The sequence below is a fragment of the Carcharodon carcharias genome, chromosome 6 (assembly GCF_017639515.1).
Source record: "Carcharodon carcharias isolate sCarCar2 chromosome 6, sCarCar2.pri, whole genome shotgun sequence".
Lineage (NCBI taxonomy): Eukaryota > Metazoa > Chordata > Chondrichthyes > Lamniformes > Lamnidae > Carcharodon > Carcharodon carcharias.
Window position 1 is genome coordinate 111,062,717 of NC_054472.1, and position 21,262 is coordinate 111,083,978.

At 42.8% G+C, this 21,262-nt stretch overlaps 1 protein-coding gene across 23 annotated transcripts in view; it reads right to left on the reverse strand.

The window, feature by feature from the left end:
• dtna (dystrobrevin, alpha) overlaps positions 1-21,262 on the reverse strand; it is a 444,909-nt gene that overhangs the window by 16,695 nt on the left and 406,952 nt on the right. For 12 of the 23 annotated variants that reach the window (XM_041189637.1, XM_041189635.1, XM_041189640.1 and 9 more), the window contains 2 exons: positions 15,412-15,583; positions 14,045-14,177 (listed from right to left, as the gene is read on the reverse strand). In XM_041189637.1, coding sequence (XP_041045571.1) covers positions 14,045-14,177; positions 15,412-15,583 — 305 coding nt within the window. Of the gene's footprint in view, positions 1-11,965; positions 12,005-14,044; positions 14,178-15,411; positions 15,584-21,262 lie in introns of all 23 variants that reach the window. The other 11 variants (XM_041189657.1, XM_041189656.1, XM_041189653.1 and 8 more) reach the window with 3 other exon arrangements.

The window sequence follows — 21,262 nt, forward strand, 5'->3', positions numbered from 1 at the left end:
AAATCAAGAGAGAGGAGAGGTGTAGGCTAGTGAAGAGGCGAACAATAATCAAAGTGTGACAGGAAGAGGCAGAAAATGTATACAGAAGAGTGCAGCAGAAATTAGAACCAGAATGAGTAATAATGGTAAAATGTCAAAGCTTGGGGCTCTTTATCTGAATGCACACAGCATTTGTAACAAGATAGATGAGCTGACGGCACAAATAGAAATAAATGGATATGACTTGATAGCTATTACAGAGCCGTGGTTGCAGGGTGACCAAGACTGGGAACTCAATATTCAAGGGTATTCAACGTTCTGGAAAAATAGGCAAAAAGGAAAAGGAGGTGGGGTAGCTTTGTTAATAAAGGAAGATATCAGTGCAGTGCTGAGTAGTGATATAGGTGCCATAGCTCATGATGTGGAATCAGTTTGGGTGGAAATAAGGAATAGCAAGGGGAAGAAGTCATGGGCAGGAGTCGTCTATAGACCCCTGAAGTGTTGCCTCACTGTAGGATAAAGTATAAATTGGGAAATAATGGAAATGTGTAAGAAGGGCATTACAATTGTCATAGGTGATTTTATTCTGCATATTGACTGGACAAATCAGACTGGCAGGGATAACATGGAAGACAAATTTGTAGAGTGCATCAGGGATTGTTTCTTAGAGCAATACGTTGCAGGACCTACCCAGGAACAGGCTATTTTAGATCTAGTAATGTGTAATGAGGTGGGATTAATAAGAGATACTGTAGTTAATAATCCTCTAGGAGGTAGCGATCACAACATTGTAGAATTTCAAATTCAGTTTGAAGGCAAGCAACTTGGGTCTCAATCCAGTCCCCTCAACTTGAATAAGGGCAATTACAGAGGTACGAAGAAAGAGTTGTCTAAAGCGGGCTGGGAAAATAGCAGTAGGGGAAGGTCAATGGATGAGCAGTGGCAGACATTTAAGCAGATAATGCTCAGCAAAAATTTATCCCGGTCAAAAAGAAGGACTTAATGAGAAGGATGAACTGCCTGTGGTTAACAAGGTGGTCAAGGGGAGTATCCAATCAAAAACGAAGGCACACAAGGCAGCGGCAAATAGTGGTAGGTCAAAGGATTGGGAATTTTTTAGGAACCAGCAGGCGGTGATTAAAAAGCTCATAAAGGAGGAGAAAATTGATTATGAAAGTAAATTAGCAAGAAATATAAAAACAAACAGCAAGAGCATCTATGGGTATATAAAAAGAAAGAGTGACTAAAGTGGGCGTGGGACCCCTGGAGGATGCAACTGGAGAATTGATAATGGAGATCAGGGAAATGGCAGATAATTTAAACCAATATTTTGCATCGGTCTTCATGGTGGAGGACACTATAAACATTCCAAAGATATTGGATAAGCAAAGGGCTAGTGGGAGGAAAGATCTTGTAAAAGTCTCTATCATGAGGGACAAAGTATTTGACAAATTAATGGGACTAAAGGCAGACAAGTCGCCAGGACTTGATGGCCTGCATCCAAGGGTTTTAAAGGAAGTGGCTGCAGAGAACTTGGAGGCATTGGTCGAAATATTCCAGAACTCACTGGATTCCAGGTGGGTCCCAGCAAATTGTAAAACCGCTAATGTGATGCTCCTGTTCAAGAAGGGAAAGTGACAAAAAGTGGGAAACTATAGGACAGTCAGCCTAACATCTGTTGTTGGGAAAATGCTAGAGTCCATTATTAAGGAAGAAAGAGCAGGATATTTAGAAAAACTTAACCCAGTCAACATAGTTTTGTGAAAGAGAAATCATGTTTGGCAAATTTACTAGAGTTCTTTGAGGATATAACAAACAGAGTTGATAAAGGGGAACTGATAGATATAATGTACTGGATTTCCAGAAGGCATTCAATAAGGTTCCACATAGAAGGTTATTGCACAAGATAGGAGCTCATGGTATTGGGGATAATGTGTTAGCATGGATTGAGGATTGGGTAACACACAGAAGATAGAGAGTGGGAATTAATGGGTCTTTTTCAGTTCGAAAAGACATACCTAGCGGAGCGCCACAAGGACCAGTCTAGGGCCTCAATTATTAACTATCTATATTAATGAATTGGAAGAGGGGGCAGAGTGTAATGTATCCAAATTTGCTGATGATACAAAAATACCTGAGGGGGCATGTTTTGATGAGCACATAAGCAATCTGCAAGGGGATCTAGATAGGTTGAGTGAGTGGGCAAAAACTTGGCAGATGGAGTTTAATGTAGGAAAGTGTGAGGTCATGCATTTTGGTAGGAAGAATCAAAAGGCAGCCTATTATTTAAATGGAGAGAGACTCCAAAAAAGTGCAGCATAGAAGGATCTAGATGTTCTTGTGCATGAAACACAAAAAGTTAGCATGCAGATGCAGCAAGTAATTAAGAAGGCAAATGGAATTTTGGCCTGCATTGCTACAGGCCAACACAAAAGCACCATGGTGTACCTAAGGTACCTTATGTTTTAATTTCCGGGTGCTACGTCTTGGTGCTGCCCCTTCACTTGGAGCAGCATCTGAGACAGCCTGCTCACTCTGCTGTCCTGTTGGCCTCGATGACCTTGGCGGTCGTCCTCTGGCCCGCAGAGCAAGTGCTGCCCCGCCTGGGAGGGAGCTGCCAGTTCCACAGCTGGCATCTCCCCAGTTGTCACAGCCTCACTGGATGCTACAGTCACTGGGGAGAGGGGCAGAGGAGTTGCCGCCCACATCTGGAGCACACTGAAAAGAGCCTGCAGAGACGACAAGCCGCTTCTGCACCGATGTGAGGTCTCTTCGGAGACCTCACCCTGCTCATGGTGGATGGATGGGGACCAAGCTGGGAAAGTTGCCCAAACCATCTCCCAAATTGGCACTGACAACTGAGGTCAATGCCGATGTGAGGGCTTGCTGGTCAGAGCGCATCCCCAGGAAGCCATGACGGGTCTCCTGGAGGAGGCACTCCACGAGAGTCGCCACTCTCTCCATGGAGGATGCATGGCGCTCGGACATGTAGCTCATTACTTCCACAATTGTCCGTGTAAACTCCTCCACCACGGAGACCAAGCCAAGCATTGCCTCATGAATCGGCCCCAGATGCTCCCGCACACCCAGCTGCATTTCCTGCACCTGCTGTGTCGCAGGCGGCTCCAGAGGCACAACATCAGGCACCGACTGAGCATGTGCCTAGCTCCTGCAGTCTTCCGACTGCTAGCGCTATGGCCGCTTTCTGTCACTGCCAGCTCCTTCAGCGACTGTGAAGTGTCCTCACAACTGTGCCCTGGGACACTAACCGATGTTCGAATTCCCACCGAGGTGCTAGTATCTGCGCTGGCGCCTGCCTCGCAGAAATGGTGTGACGCTGGAGACACTTCAGGCTCCTCAAGTGTGAGAGGGGCCTCTGCTGCTCCTCCTCCCGGCCCTGCTCCGATGATGCTGAAAGGAAGAACAAGGACAATGGATCAGTTAATGCGGAGACAATGTCAAAGCGTATCCCTGTCCCCCGGATCATTTTTCACTCATCCTTCCATCACCAATGGTCAAGCCATGTTGCAAAATTAAATCAATTAACGTTCAGCAGTGCTATAGCTGTTGGGAGAACAATGCTGACCTCACTGTTAGGCATAAATACCAGGCCGTGGCACCCCAGCCTCACCGATATCAGTGGACCTTGGCGCATGGCACCTCTCCGGATCCAGGGCCTCCAGCTCAAAGCAGCTAAGAATGGCGATCTCCGCCTGGCCACTGCCAGTCCTCGCACGCTCTGCCACGTTATGAGCATTCTTCTCCTGAAAATGCTGAGAGACGAGCATTGATTAGTGCAAATTGCACATGGACTCTGTTCGGGTACAGCCCACTCCAACCAGAGCGGGACATATCAGGGCTCTAGAGCCTCCTCACCCCACTGTTGCCGAACACTCACACAAAGATGCTAAGCCTGCTCCACACCCCCCGACTTCCCCCTTGGACACATGCTGCCTACATCACATTAGGCACCACATGGTATTTCCTTACATAGCAAGGAGGCTCAAGCACATGGAGCGCAGAGTGCAGCAGATGGTTCGTTGCCATGCCATTTTGAAGCTCCCCTCCCAGCATGTCATCACCCTGACTTGAACATGTCCTGGAGTTCAAACATAGCGTCTAAGTGCAGCTCTTCCAGGTTGCCCCAAACCAGTCATGTGGGACTCAGTGTAACACATGCTGCAGGGAGCAATACACGTCGCTTCATCACCCTCTCAGGCTGTCCTCAGCATGAGTAGTATCTGCTTGCCCATCAAGCAAATGCCGTCAATGATTCAATGTAGTCCCTACACTCAGACTTGGGGGTGGGGGGACGGTGCAGGCAGCAGGGGGATAAGCTGACCTGCTGGGTTACATGACCATTGCCGCAGTGGTACTCACCCAGCCAGAGCGCAACAAGTCATTGAAGTGCTTGCGACACTGGATCCAGGTGCGCTGCGCCACATCGCGGGAGCTCACCACCTCCTCCCAGGCATCTTTCATCATGTGGAGGGACCTCCTCCTCTCATCCTGGGGAGCCAGCACCTCCTGCCATGCTATCTTCTCCTCGAGGAGAGCAACAAGGCAGTCATCCGAAAAATGAGGGGCACACTACCCTCTGGCCTGGCCTGTCCCGCTTCCCTACCCCCCAGCCTCGCCTGCTCCGCTGCCCTATCCTCTGGACTGGCCTGTTCACCAGAAGCCCCTTGGTAAGCCCTTCCACTTGACATTGTGAGCAGCCGCCAGCACTTCAGATAAACAGGCCACCGGGTTGCTATTGGACCCAGTGGACAATGCACTCCTGCCGCCGCCTGCCCACTCCCGGTATCCTTGGGAATTGGGCATTACACTGGGCAGGCGAACACGTAAAATGGTGACGTGGACCTGATCATGGGCGGCGATTGGGTCTGTGCACCCCCCGACCCGTGCCTGCTCCCCCCCCCAAAACAGAAAATTCAGCCCATGGAAGTAATCTATCCGGACCAGGGATTTATCCTAAGTTTGATTAGTTAATTATCTCTCACCTTTCTATCTTAAATATCTTATTATTTTTTCTGTCACTTCATCTAATGTTGTGACCACCCCAGTCACCCTGATAAATACTGAGGCAAAGTAATATTTCTGGCATTTTTCTGTCATTACCCGTGGATTTATCTTGCGCATCCCTTAAATTACTCGGTTAATAGGTAACAATCAATAGTAAAAATCCAAGACAAGTTTTCCCCTTCCTATGCAGGCTACATAGGGAGTGAAGCTGGTATTCAACAAAAGCACAAAATAGGCAATAACAAATCCACAGTGCTTTTTACATCATGCCCGATTTTCTTCCTCATTGAATTTTAGCAAGAAAGAACATTGGACATGGTGTAAAATGAACTGCCGATTCACTATCACCTGTTTGATGCTTTTGTCGATGATCAATTAACTTCTACAAAATTCAACTGTAGCATTCCAATGAGATCTGCTCGCTCAGCACAAATCGGAGATTAATGGTAATTTTCTAGTCCATATGATTCCATACTGAATCAGTGTGCATTTTGCCAATAATCCTTGACAGAGGTTTTTTCTTTAGATAATGGAGCTGGTAGATTTTGGTCTGGAGCAGGCAATGGGGATGGGATTGTGATGCCTGTGGAGTAAGGGTTGCACTCTTAGTCCCACAGGAAGAGTTCTTAAAAAATATTATTTTCTAATATACCTCTCGGCCACTAAGGAACACTTGAGCCTGGAACACTCATAGTTAACAAATACCTTGAATAGGCTTTGAGTCCTTAATTTATATTTTTCAGGGACCTACTCCTTGTTTTAGGTGTTCATCCAGCAAATCAGCAAAAAGGCCCCCACAATTTTAGCACCAGGAACTATACCAGTGCAGGCTGATTCTAAGATGCCCCAATGCTAAATTGGTATGTCTTGCTCCCATTGTATGCATGAGAAATAGGTGGAATGAATACCATTACAACCCCATAATCTTTAACTTTAAAAAAAAAATGAACCAATTTCTCTTTTATATGACCATGTGAAAAAATTTTAAATTAGAAGTAATTTTATCAATTGTTTTGAAAGTCAGGGGCCAAGATTTTCCAGCCTTGTTGTGGCGGGACTCGCCGCAGGAGATTTGGTGGCTTAGGCAAAAGTCCATTGACTTTTGGCGGCACTAGATGATCCCGACGGCAGGCGGGGCTGGAAAATCAGGGCAGGTCCTCCATTACCGACATGATTCAGCTGCTAATCCCTGTTTTTTTTTCTTCTGGGGTCCCTAATATCTGGCAAGTAATGAGTGGTAATATCACATCCATTGCTGCGACAGAGGGAACTAGCGGGCTGCTGCACCATTTTAAGTGTATTTCTATACATATGGTTATGAATGGACAATTGGATGGAGTCACAGAATCACACAGTGCAGAAGAAGCCCTTCAGCCCATCAAGTCTGCACCAACACGTGAGATACACCTGACCTATCTACCTAATCCATTTTACCAGCACTTGGCCCATAGCCTTAGATGTTATGATGTGCCAAGTGCTCATTCAGGTACTTTTTAAAGCATGTGAGGCAACCCGCCACTACCACCCTCCCAGGCAGCGCATTCCAGACCGTCATCACCCTCTGGGTAAAAAAGTTTTCCTCACATCCCCCTTAAATCTCCTGCCCCTCACCTTGAACTTGTGTCCCCCTCCTGACTGACCATTCAATCAAGAGGAACAGCTGCTCCCTATCCAGTCTGTCCATGCCCCTCATAATCTTGTACACCTCGATCAGGTCGTCCTTCAGTCTTCTCTGCTCCAATGAAAACAGCCCAAGTCTATCCAACGTCTCTTCATAACTGGTGAATCTCCTCTGCACTCGCTCCAGTGCAATCACATCCTTCCTATAATGTGGCGATCAGAACTGCACACAGTACTCCAGCTGTGGCCTCACCAAAGTTCTATTCAACTCCAACATGACCTCCCTACTTTTGTAATCCATGCCTTGATTGATAAAGGCAAGTATCCCAAATGCCTTTTTCACCACCCCACTAACATGCCCCTCCACCTTCAGAGATCTATGGACACACACGCCAAGGTCCCTTTGTTCCTCAGAACTTCCTAGTGCCATGTTGTTCATTGAATACTTCCTTGTCAAATTTCTCCTTCCAAAGTGTATCGCCTCACACTTTTCAGGGTTAAATTCCATCTGCCACTTATCTGCACATTTGACCATCCCATCTTATATCTTCCTGTAGCCCAAGACACTCAACCTCACTATTTGTCACCCGGCCAATCTTTGTGTCATCCACAAACTTACCCCCCACATAGTCATTTATGTCGTTTATATAAATGACGAATAATAGGGGACTCAGCACAGATCCCTGTGGTACGCCACTGGACACTGGCTTCCAGTCACTAAAGCAGCCTTCTGTCATCACCCTCTGTCTCCTACAAATAAGCTAATTTTGAATCCACCTAATCAAATTACCCTGTATCCCATGTGCATTTGCCTTCTTTATAATTCTCCCATGTGGGACCTTGTCAAAGGCTTTGCTAAAATCCATATAAACTACACCAACTGCACTATCCTCATTTACACACCTGGTCACCTCCTCAAAAAATGCACGTCAGAGAAGTAATATGTGTTAAAAGAAGTAAGTTAGCTGTCACAAAAGGTAGACATGGTGGTAAGAAGTAGTTTTGGATGGGATGGATTTGTTACCACTGTTGTTCAGGACTAAACAAGGCTTGACCACACAGAATTTTGAGTTCATTATTTTATAGACTTGTACCTTTAAAGAGTTGAATGAATTTAGCATTGTAAAAAATTGAATAGGTTTTAATGTGGGGCTTCAAATTTCATATATTTTCATCAGTTGCTCCTTTGAGCTTTAGGAACCCTGGCAGTCTGAAAATGGAAGCCTCATTTGCTTTGTTTATCTTCTGCATTGAGAAGGAAATGCAACTATGTAGCCCACTGGAAAATAAGTCATGTGGCGCATTGGGCAGTGTCCCTGCCTCTGAGACAGAAGCCCTGGGGTTCAATTCCCACTCCAGGATTTGATAAAGTGGTCAAGCAGGCTAAGTATCAATCTGCAAACAGGCAGTAAGAGCCATGTGATAGAAAAAAAATTGGAGCCTCTACCATCACTATCCATAGGTCTGGACTAGAACATGCATATAAAAGTGCATGTTGCCACAGCAGCTCAGACTCCTTGGGGAACCGGCTGGATATATGAATAAGGAGGAGTAGACCATTCGACCCCTTGACCCTGCTCCACCATTCATAGCTGAGCTGATTGTGGCCTCAACTCCACGTTCTGCTTACCCCCTGATAACCTTTGGCTCCCTTGTCAGTCAAGAATCTACCTACCTTTGCCTTAAAAATATTCAATGACCCTGCCTCCACCGCTCTCCATGGAAGAGAGTTCCAAAGGTTCACAATCCTCAGAGAAAAAATTTCTTCTCATCTCTGTCGTAAATTATTTTAAAACTATGTTTAATACCTATTAGAACCTAGTTCTAATCTCTCCCACAAGGGAAAACGTCCTTTCAGGATCCACCCTGTCAACTCCCCTCAGGATCTTATACGTTTCAATAAGATCACCTGTCAATCTTCTAAACTCCAATGGATACAGACCCACACTGTCCAACCTTTCCTCATAAGATAACACCCCACCCCCATTCTAGGTATCAGTCACGTAAAACTCTGAATTGCTTCTAACACATTAATACCCCTTTTAAATAAGGAGACCAATACCATACACAGTACTCTAGATGTGGTCTGATCAACACGCTGTACAATTGCAGTAAAACTTCCCTCCTTTAATATTCCATTCCCCTTGCAATAAATGATAATATTCCATTTGCCTTTCTAATCACTTGCTATACCTGCATACTAACTTCTTGTGACCTCAGAGTTCTGCAATCTCTCACCATTTAAGTAATACGCTGCTTTTCCATTTTTTCTGCCAAAGTGGACAGGTTCACATTTTCCCACATTATACTCCAACTGCCAAATTTCACTTAACCTTTCTATGTCCCTTTGCAGGCTCCTATATTCTTCACAACTTACTTTCCCACCTATCTTTGCATCATCAGCAAATTTAGCACCCCCATATTCGGTCCCTTTATCCAAGTCCTTGATATAAATTGTAAATAGTTGAGGCCCCAGCACTGAACCCTGTGGCACTCATCACATCTTGCCAACCTGAAGATGATCCATTTATCCCTACTCTTTGTTTCCTGTTAGGTAACCAATCCTCAATCCATGCTAATATGTTACTCCCTTGTCAAATGCTTTCTGGAAATCTAAGTACACAGGTTCACAGGTTCCCCTTTATCCGCATTGCTTGTTACTTCCTCAAAGAACTCCGATAAATTAGTCAAACATAATTTCCCTTTCATAAAGTCATGTTGATGCTGCCCGATTGCATCGAGATTTTCTAAGTGCTCTGCTATAACCTCCTCACTAATAGGTTCCAGCAATTTCCCTATGACAGATGTTAAGCTAACTGGCCTTTAGTTTCCTGCTTTCTGTCTGCCTCCTTTCTTGAATAGAGGAATCACATTCATTATTTTCCAATCTGATGGGGCCTTTCCTGAATCTAGAGAATTTTTTAAAATTAAAACCAATGCATCTAGTATCTCATTAGCCACTTCTTTTAAGACTCTGGCCATTGTGGATCAGATTGGTGCCAACAGCATGAGCTTTGATCCCCATTCTGGCTGAGGTGGATTCAGGACCTGCCTCCTTGCCCTAGCTGTGCTGGGCCGGATTTGCTTTTGGGCAGAGAACTGAAGGAGGAGCCCAGTGGAAGAGAGCCTCAGTGACTTTCCTTCTGCAATGCTTAGCTGCTGCTCAACTAATATGGTAAAGGTCATCAGATACTGCTTGAAAGGATCCAGCTAAAAGGGCATCATTAACTTTGGCTGGTACATAGTGGGCTGCTGGTTCTCAGCTAGCAACTGATATAACTTCCTTTGTTTCATTGAGCAAATTGCAGCCTTCTGAGGCAGTGACAGTACAGAAATCCAAGACAGACTTCTTTGATCTGTAAACCCTGTTGAGTGGGTATATATATATATGTGGAAAACAAACATCTCCTGTGATTGCTCTAGTAGCCTTTTCCATATCCACATCCTCTTTGTACATTGGAAAATCCATGTCCCCAGTCTAAAGCTGTATTTTCTGCAGAGTTAACTACATATGGCAAGAAAAATGCTGACAGAACCTCCAGATCACCAAACAGATAAAACTGAAATGCAGACAAAATAACATCAATACTTAGGTCCAATAACAAAATGGCCTCATCAATTTGGTATCCAGCCTCTATTATACTGTTGTGTTGCTTGTAGCATCATTTTTGAAGTGGTAGTAATAATTGGAGTTAGGTTTGGGGTAGAAATTGATAAAGATGCAATGGGAATATTGCTCACGCTCACAAATCTGTATTAAGTACATCTGGGCAGAATCTGGTTGGATGTTAAAGGAGAATTTTCAGCCTTTGAAGAGGAAAATTCCAAAGCAGTTTTTTGGGAGGAAATTTGGAACGATAGAAATTACTGCCCAATTTTACTCAGTTTAGTAATCCAAACTTGCCTAAATGTGGGTAGTAATTGTAAGTAAAATCCAAGTTTTACATTCAAACTTCTTTTGAAAGATTGCTTTTTGTCAGTGATTGGCAATAAAATAGTTGGGCAGGGAAGCTTTCCTGCACTGTGCAACTACATCTTGTGACAAAGAATACAATCAATACAATCCACAAAGATATGCATAGTTTGGGCACATTCAACAGCAGCTTGCGATTATATAATGCCCTAATATAATAAAGCACCCCAAGGTGCTTATCAAACAAAATTTGACACCAATTTACATGAGGAGATATTTGCGGAGGTGGCCAAAAGCTTGCATTCAATGCTCAGTGACCAACAGTGACATTGGGCCATAACCTCCGACTAATGTCAGAAAGTGCTGGCCTGCAGAAATTAGAAGAAATAAATACGTACTCACCTAGTCTTGAAAATTATGTTGCCACTTCTGTTTGCTGGAGCTGCTTGGGGCTTGCAGCGAAAGATTCCTCACAGGCCCCAGCGGTGTAACTCCAGCGTATTCAAGGGGGCTAGGCCTCATTTATTTTTACAGCACTTGCTGCTATAAAGCAGGCAAGTTTAAAGGGCCAGGGAAATTGACGGACCAGGAGGAAGGTAAGTGTCTAAGGTAAGTAGGTAGGATTTGGGGGGTGGTGGTATCCGGGGATGGCCTTGAGGGGTGGGGGGATCAATCGGAGGTCCGGGGGTGTGGAGGGGGGAGGTGTTGATCAGAGTCCAGTGAGTGGGGGTTGGAGGTTTGGAGGGGGTGGGGTTCAGACTGTTTTGGTGGGGGGGTGGGGGTGGTGGGGGGGGGGAGGAGTGTCGGAGCTGTCAGAGGTCAGGGGGGGTTCTCAGAGTTTGGGGGTTGGGGGTGTCGGGGTCGGAGGTGGTCCTGTGGGTGGGTGGGTGGGTGGAGTCGGGGGGGTGGGGGGGTTGGTGGGGGGGTCCAATGGGGTTGTTCTGGGTCTTTACAATAATTACTCAGAAGTTAGAAGTTTTAATTCTTCTAACTTTTTCTGGGTAACTATTGGTATAACCCCGGCGGAACCATCTGAAGTTTGCAATTTAAGCCACATTTTCGAACGGTTCCCAGCACAGCGCAAATGTCCAGAGGAAGTTTGTACTTCTAGGCAATTACCGTGCAAACCCTTACCTGGGAACTTCCCAGAGGGATTCCCCAGTGCATCTCTGGGGTACCCACCACAAATCCTACACTGGGGAGCTCGGAAGTTACAGGCCAATGTAATTGTAAGGAAGTTCTGCAAAACAATAAGGATTAAAATAAATAAATACTTGTGATGGGATGATCTATTCTGCGTATGATCCTCCCATGTTGTAGTTTTTCAGCAAATGTGGTATGGCATTTTACCAGAAATGTCCTGAGAAAATCTGCATTAGAAAGCAGCAGTGAGAGCCAATGTAACAATGATAGATAAAAATTACTTACGCAGGACACAGAAGAGTCTGTTCACCCCTGCAAACTGACCTGTAAATAGCAGATAAAATAAGGAGAAAGAGAGATAGCCCAAAGAGTAAGTAATGTGACCACTCAAAAGAATAATGGTGTTTTTAAAAGGTGAGATGTGCAAATAAAATATGAAACTTCAAATAAGAAATGTGGTGAAAAAGAAAAAGAATATGTGGCATAGCATCTAAGCTCCACAGATTGCAAACCTGGTGAAGCAGCATGTGAGTTAAAAGAAAATTTAAAATATCTAGCATAGATATTGATACTGCACCTCTGTTCCAAAAGGGATATTATTTGAAAGCAAAATAGGAAGCTGAATGAGAATTTACTTAAAAATGTTAAATTAAATTTCTTTCAGTTTAGCATATTTATAATTCAATCTATTTTAACAATAAAGGCAAAGCTTTGATTGAGAAAATATAGGAATGCATCTGAAGTGCACGCTTCCTATGGTCTTCCTCCTCCAGAATCTGCAAGAAGAGAATGTCCATAGCTATACCGATAGCTCCTCACAACTCAGCACCCTAACGCTGTTCACAGGACCCATGAGCATGAATAACAAATAAAGTACAGCTTTAAGAAGGCTTCATGAACTTTCACTACTTTCCTTTGTACAACAGAACATAGCAGAGAATCAATGGGAGTAAATTTCACTTTCAGCAATAAAAGAAAGCCAGTCTGTGGTACAAGTCACCTTGACTTGAATAAAAGTAGGGTAGATTCCACAGCAGAATGGTTGGGTGATCGATTCCACCAGATTATTGCCCTGGTAGTGAAGGTAGTAATGACCCCCAGTGATTTGCAAACAGGTACACAAAAACAGCAGTGCATCTTTTTTACAGCAAGAACTCAGTTGAAGCATCCAGCTAGAGCACTGTCCAGCGCATTAAAGGAGTTTCTCCTCATTTGTATGAATTTTGGGCTTTAGTGGGCCTAATGCATAATGGTGCACAGGCTCGAAATGCCTGAGCACTTTCACATTGGGTTTTGTGCACATGTATTATGTGGATATTGCAACATATACTGGCCACTGGTATGTTACACAGGGCAGGACTGTTGCTGCCAAAGATCAAACTATTCGCATTACTTTAGTCACACTTAAATTATAAAAGTAACTCTAAGTAATAGTAACAATTTCTGGTTCCAGGCAAAACACATTTTGTCGATTGACTCCAAATTTGGAAAGCTCTCCCACAAGGGATGATTGAATGAGGTTCCATGCTCCTAATACAAAGATCTTCCAGTTACTTTTAATGTCCTATAGACTTACAAATACTGAGACTTTCAATTTTCAGGCAATTCAGGCTTACATAGACCCTAAAGTTCATCATATTTTCTACCACAGTGCTACTATAATAAAAATGCAGTGCAAACCTTCTTGCATTTCCAGCAAAATCAGTAAAAGAATCTCTGAGAAAATTCAGGATCATTGTTTCATCGCTATAACTCACTGCTTTTTTCCTTTAGATATCAGGCCAGTACGATTCCAGAACAAAGTTGTTTGCAAGTCTTCAAATTTGGAATGCATAAATTGGCAGCTTCACTTTGGCTGACTAGAATATGTAAACAACTCAAAGGACATGTATAATTGATAAAGAAAGGATTGTGAACTTATGGTCAGTTCCAAATTGTCAATGAAGGTTTGCAGAACCTGCAACAGGTTCCTCCAGCTGTGACCAATGAACAATTAAACAAAGAATTAACAGGAACCCCTCACCTCCCCCTTAAAATCAAAAATAGCAGACCACTTCAGTAAATCAAGGAACACATGGAGCAAAATGTCATTCAAAATGCAAATCAGTGGTAGAAGCTCTCAATTCCTTTTAAGGAGACAACTTATTTAGACTAGGTCACATGCACCTATGGGCGAGATGTGTGCTTAGAGTGGAGCCTTTCCCACAGACCTGAAATTTAATAACCTTATTTTAATAATTATCCTGTTTAGGAAAAGTCATGTATACCAGTGGCACCTCATTTTCTCTTACCAAATTGGCTGCCAGAAATACGGTATGCAGCTAATTCTAGGCATCAATGATTGTTCATATTGTCCTTTCTTACCTGATAGCTCTCATCTTGCAGTTTTTGCTTCAGATATTCCTCCAGCTTCAACTCATGTTCAAGTTGATGGACAGATTCATTTTCATAACTTTCATCATCAGTTCTGATGTATGACTCACCATCTTCTGTAACACTTAAAAAGGAAACTATAAATAGCAGCATCTTTTGCCTCTTAATATTTTAGCTCTATTTACATTTATATTCCTAAATTTATACTAGGATACTAAAAGGAAATTCACAATCTTCCCTTAGTCAATTATGTGCTCTTATAATCCTGGTTTAGCAAGTGATGGTTAACCCTCTGTATTTGTTGTGCTCCATTTATGTAATGCTTGTGCAGATGTAGCTGCTGCTCGTCAATGGGCCTGGCCATTGCTGTCTGAAATTTCAGAGTAAGCAGCCTCTCTTTTCTGTTTGGCAGATTGTATTCAATGTTTTACTACAGCAGAAGTGCCAAATAAATGCAAGCTGCTATGTTTCATTTGTTGAAAATAAGGCTGATACATGAAATATTTAATGCAAGAAAAAGTATAAAGCACCCCACAGAAATGTCTATCCTTTTGGCAGAAATTTGAACATTTATTTATTTACTTTCTGGGCAGAAGTTTTAGTTTGGTGGGCGTGGGCGATCAGCTGGCTCAGAAGTAGCCAGGGAATGGACTGCGATCGGCCCCCGACTGCGATTTCATGCTAGCTGGCCAATTAATGGCCAGCCAGTGTGAAAGGTGTGCTGAAATGCTCAGCGCTGCCAGGGTGGGGGTGTGAGAATAGGCTGGGTGCTGATGTAAGCACGGGTGCTGGGGGCGTGGAATGAAAGCTCCCTGAAGGCAGAGAGCTGCCTCAGGGAGCTGAAGAATTTAAAAGCAATGAATAAAGATTTAAAAATCCAGAAAAAAATGTCCACGCATCAGAATCAGGCACCTGAACATATAGACGATGACAATTCTGTCCAAACATTTTAATTTTTTAAAATTAACAACAGAAACCTCAACCCGCCCTTGGAAGAGGTTTCATCAGAAATGTTAAGTCCGCCTGCCAGATTCAACCATCCACCAATCATAAGGTTGGACGGACCACAAAAAATTAGAGTCAGTTGGAACTTTAATGGGCTTAATTGCCCTCTTAATTGTCGGCAGGCACGCTCACGACTTTCATGGGTGCCCACCGACCGAAATATCGCACGAGCACGGGATCACATTGGGACATCTCCCGATGTTATCACGAGCTATTTTACGCTCAAGCAGGTCGGCCATGCGCCTGCACACCAAGCTAAAAATTCTGCCCTCTGCTCCAAACATCTATGTGCCTAATTTTCAAAATTATATTTGTGACAGGATTAGAAAAAGGTACTAATTATTCATACTTACATATCACTTTGAATTGTTCCCGTTGCAGCAGCACTGTGCACATAGCTGGGATTTCTGGCATTAATCTGAGCTAGAAAGGCCTTCTCAGAAGTTGGGGAAAGAACGATGTCATCTAAATGAGCTCGACCAAAATCCGAGTCCACATTGCTTTCTGTCTCACTGCCACCCTCTGCTGGATTGAAAGCAAAACTTCCATTAAGCAGTGACACACATAGGGTAGAATTTTCTGCCTGTCGGGCGGGCTGGGCGGGAATGGGCACAGACTTGATTGGTGCCCCGATTGGGTCCGCACTGCCATTTTACGTGGGCGGGCCAATTAAGGCCCACCCAGCGTGACGCGCACCCAGAAGTGCTGTGCACTCCCCGTGTGGGCGGATGGGGGGGTGGGGGTTGTGTGTGATTGCCTGAGTCGGGTGTGTGCTTTTCCACGCATGCGTGTGAAAGAGCGCAGAAATCTCCCTGAGGCACAAAGGTGCCTCAGGGAGATTAGTTTCAAGTCCAAGAAACTTAATAAAGTGGCGAGAAAATTTTTATGAAACTGTCACAGTAGCTGGGATAAAAGCAAAAAACTGCGGATGCTGGAAATCCAAAACAAAAACAGATCTGTTGAGGAATCATACGGACTCGAAACGTTAACTGTGTTCCTCTCCGCAGATGCTGTCAGACCTGCTGAGTTTTTCCAGGTATTTTTATTTTTGTTTTACATTAGCTGGGGCATGTGCATTAATTTCAATAAAAATTTTTGTCAGAATTTAAAATCATTCATGAAACCTCATCCTGCCCGTGGGCAGCTCTGTTAATTACTTTAATTGGGTGTTAAATGGCCTTAATTGGCCTTTGACAGTTCGGTGGGCACGCAGCTGACTTGGGTGCGCGCCCTCTGAACTGAAAGTCTGAATGACGGGCTGTGACGTTGGGATGCACGTCCAATGTCACCACGCGTTATTTTACTCCTTGGCGAGTGGGCCCTATTCCCGCCTGCTGAGCGGAAGGTTCAGCCCATAGTTTAGATCTCCTGTATACGTATATAAAGTTATGAGATAGGCTATGCTTTTATTGTACCAGGTTATTAAGGCCCAACCTTACATAGCACAAAGGAGACTGAAGATTGCATCATTTATCAACAGGGATATAATTTGTTATATTCTCACAAGAATGTTAGATGAAGCAATTAAGACCTAGGGATGACCTTTAGGGAAAGTTAATTGGTGCAGCAATGCATCCTAAAATCTGTGCTCTTACTGCACATGTAGTGATTTACTTCTCAAGTACCAATAATTATGCACTCTATTAATTAACACCAAAGATTTCTTTCATCTCTCAGAAACACAAAAAAGATCTTCAGTTAAAAGTACTGCCTGAATGATCCTTGCTGATTTTCATGCATTTTAGAAAATAATTTTGCTATTGCAAATATTATCCCCAACTGCATATGTTGCCAACTGTTGTGGAATTGCCATTTCATCACCATTAGTTTTCAATTAAGCAATGGGTTTCCCACTGGAAGTTTCCTTGTGTCTTTGCTTTTGGAAGAGGGAGAGGAGGTATAGGCAGGTGCTAGACTGATCAGACAGTTGGTTTGTGCAAAGCGCACACCTGCTTGTTCTTAATTCCATAATATACATGTGGAAGCAGTCCTGTTGCCTGTTGCTGATGGACCAGTGCTGATTTTACCATTTGGACTGTGTCTTTAATTTGGGGTAAGATGAATGAAGTCATGTGACCTGTTCTGGCAGTCTGACAGCAAGCCTGGATGGTTTGTTACAGATTAAAGGGGGTCAGATTATTTTACTGGAAAGAAGGTGCAAGGTGTTTCCATTTGGAGACAACGGCAGCAGCCTATGTGCTAATAGTGGATATACTGTGAGGCCCCAAAGTCCTAGAAAAATGTTGAAAATGTCGAATTCTGCTCTGGTTATGTCAGCATCACAGATCCATATTCCACCAACATTTATATGGTTGGCACTAGTTAAACCAGACATGACCTGCTGATATGGTAATCCTGATAATAAAAAACTTATAAATAGAATTAATCTTGAGATAAGTCTTGAAGATTTCAAGTGATGGAGCTGTGACTGCTTCCTTTGTTGCATTGTGGGACTGTCCTTGGGAAGAGAGATTGTTGATACATTGCCTTGGAAACAAATGGTCTTTGTAGTTTGCCTGGATGGCTATCTCATGTTTTGTCATTGCCGGAGAGCACTAAGTACATGTTTTTGTCAATTCCCATGAGACCATTCCATATTTTATAGAACATGGTCAGTCTACCTATCTCTCTCCTTTGCTGTAATGATTTCCATTCCAAATCTTTGATTAAGGATGTGACACTGGTGTATTTCCCATACTGATTTGTGCAGAATTGTGCGGCATGTCTTTGGATCGTTTCAATCTTATTTATATCTCTCGCCATATAGGATCCCATACACAACTTGCAACTCCAGGACTGGACAAACAAATGTTTGGTAAGCTATTACTCTGATATTTTTATTGCAATACCAAAAGATTCCTCCTCAGAAATAGCTTGCCTTGGGTGTTATCTCCTGAATATGGAAACTTCATTGAAGATTGTTTTAAGGATGAACTGCTGTGTATGGTTGTCAACCTACTTGTCAGAGAATTTGATTACAGAACTTAAAGCTATCTATTGGTGCATCCTTTCTGTGGGTGGTGCACATGACGTAGCATTTTTGGAATTGAATGCCGTCTCCCATTGGTCCTGCCAATTTTGCAATTTCATAAGATCATTTTGCAGTGAATTGACATGACCTTGAGTTTTCCCTGATGATTAAAACACAGTTGTCTGCAAATAGCCACATTCTGTTTTTCAACTTGTTGGGAAGGTTATTTATGTAGGTCAAGAAGAATAAAGGTTCCAATACAGTTCTCTGAGCCATGGGTGTACAAATTAAAATCTATCAGGATCCAGAAATGGGAGAGCAGCAATAGACAGCAAGATGCTGTGTTTCGCCATACATGAATGTGGATGGGAGCTCACAAATTCATGAGGAGTTAAAAACGAGGCTGAAGATTTGCCTAGCTCGGCTTAGAGGAAGAAACTCTGGGGCAAAAACCTCACTGTGAAAGACAGTTCCAAGATTAAAAGTTTCCAGGCTGAAAAAGAAAAAGAATAGAAGTAAACCCTTGGGACCTAAGAATAATCTTGGATTCTTTCCATAAGAACATAAGAAAAAGGAGCAGCAGGCCATTCAGTCTTTCGAGACCGCTCAGCCACTCAATAAGATCATGGCTGATCTTCCACTTCCAAACCATTTTCCTGCATTATCCCCCTATCCCTTGATGTTTTTAATACATAGAAGGAGAATTCCAGCAGAATTGAATATCTACTTAAAGGACTGTGTAAATTATATCTGTGAAGTGTGTTTTCGGTTGTGCTAAAAGAAAAAAAGGGAATCTTTTATTTTGTGGTTTAAAGAATAAGTTGCCTACAAATGTAGTTTTTAGTCAACAGTGCTTTTAGTCTTTTGTTACAGTAAATGTCTTAAAATGTAAAATCTTGTGTCATCCTTTCAGCTATTAACTGGAAGTTCACATTTCTTTTTAGAAGTTATTGGTCTCAATGGAGATTGTAAACTGGGTTTTGCTTTAGAAAGAAAGCTGGCACTGAGTTGTGTCATTGGGCAGGATCTTGTGCCCTCTCCCACATTGAATTTGGTGGCAAGGTGCATTTAATCAGGCAGGAGGATTGTGGATGGGGACCTCAACTCCTTCCCACCTCCACCCTGATTAAATCTGTGGCGGGATGGCCTATGGATGGCCAAGAGTACAGCATTCCCTCAGAATTACACATATATCAGAAATCTATTCAATCATTGTGGATTCACAAGTCGATTGCGTTGTCAACTGATATTGGCACACACTTGAGCATCTTTACTTGTTACTGAGCCTGGGCTAACGGGTTACCTCGGCACAATAAATGCAGCAACATTGGCAGACAGGGGAGCATGCTCATAAGGGAGTTGTCCACTTTCCATTCCATTTAAATAAATGGGAAGAAAACCAGATAGGTTCCCTGAAAGGTGTGCATTTCTCCCTATGCAATTTTATGTTTTCTCAATGCCCAGGTGATCCATTAGTGCCAACAGTACAAAATATGAAACTCTGCCCCAAGCACTTTCAAAGAGGTTATTGGATTGACGCTGGAAGCAGGAATTCTCTTGAGTCTCCTGTTTTTAACCATTATGCACTGAAGTTGAAAAGCTAAGAGAGGGAAGACAGTTAATCGAACGCATAGTCTTTGTACCAACATTAAGAATATTGAAAATAAAATAAGAGAAATAAGCAATATAAATCCAGCTAGAAAACAATGATGTGGAAGCAATGAGACAGATTATGTTGCAGCTGAGTTAAGATTGGAGCTAAAAATAGAGGATTATAGGATATATTAGAAAGGATGAGGAAAGCAGAAAAGAAGAGGTTGGGGTGGGTGGGTGGTGGGGAAACATAGTATTAATGTAATCATGGTGGTAGAAAGGAGAGATCTAAGTTAATGTAATCATTAGATTGAGTCACTATGTACAAGAAGGTCTCCAGAATGTGATGATTTAATGTATGTATATATTATTCCCTGGAAGAAGAATAATGTGATTAACAAATTATTTTAATATATACAGACTGGGAGAAAACCAGCAACAGTATAGAAAACAATTTATTGGATGCAATCCAGATTTTCTAAAGCAACATGTTGTCAACCTGACAAGGGGACCTGGCAATATTTGATTTAGTTATGAATAACAAACAAGAGACTGACTAGTAAGACAGCATCTTGGGAATAGTGTCCATAATACAAACAAAATTACTAACAGGCTTGAAGGAAGGGTCACAAAACAAGTCTTTGGATTTAACTAAGAATAACTTTAAAGAAATGAAAAAGGAATTGGCTGGAATAAGATGGGAAAAAAATATTTGTTAGCAAATTTATGGACCAACAGTAGAAGCCATTTCAAGTGGGTAATAACAAGCGGTGTATCCCCAGGGATCAATGACCAATTTTACTCCCTCGCTCTTTCATTGGTAGAAGGGTTGGTGACCCAGAAGGCACAGATTTAAGGTGATTGGTAAAAGAGCCAGATGTAACATGAGGAAACATTTTTTTACTACCCACTTGGAATATCAGCATATATAAAAAAACGTGACCCGTATTGGAAGTGAGAGGGGAATATTTCCAAGTTTCTAGATGATACCGAGCAAGGAGGCATAGTTAACTGCAGAGAACAGTTAATAGAAAAGTGATATAAAAACAGAAAATGCTGGAAAAACTCAGCAAGTCTGACAGCATCTGTGGAGAGAGAAACAGGGTTAAATTTCAAGTCTGCACAACTCTTCTTCAGAGCTAAAGAAAAGAAGAAATGTAATGGAACTTATACTGTTTAAGAGGGGGGTTGGTGGAGCAGGTAAAGCAGGATAGAAAGTCAGTGATAGGTGGGGGCTAAGGAGAGACTGACAAAGATGTTATGAACACAAGACAAAGGGAGTGTTAATGATAGTGGTGAAAACATAAAAGGGTGCTGATAGTGGCATAAAGGTAAGAAAGTGGAATTTGTTAATATCAGAACAAGGGTCTGCACTCTGAAAGAACAGCATAGAACGAGTGACAGATGCCCTTTTAGTGGGGGTTTGGGGTGGTGGGGCGGGGTGGTGTTTGGGGTAAAAGGATTATAAAAGGGGGATAAAAAGGGCGATTAAAAAACAGATAAAATAATGAATGAATGAATAAAAATGACAATAAGTAAAAAATAAATTTTTTTTAAAAAAAGGGGATTAAAAAAGGGGTGAAGATAGAGGATAGACTTACTTCATGGTTTGAAGTTGTTGAACTCAGTGTTAAGTCCGG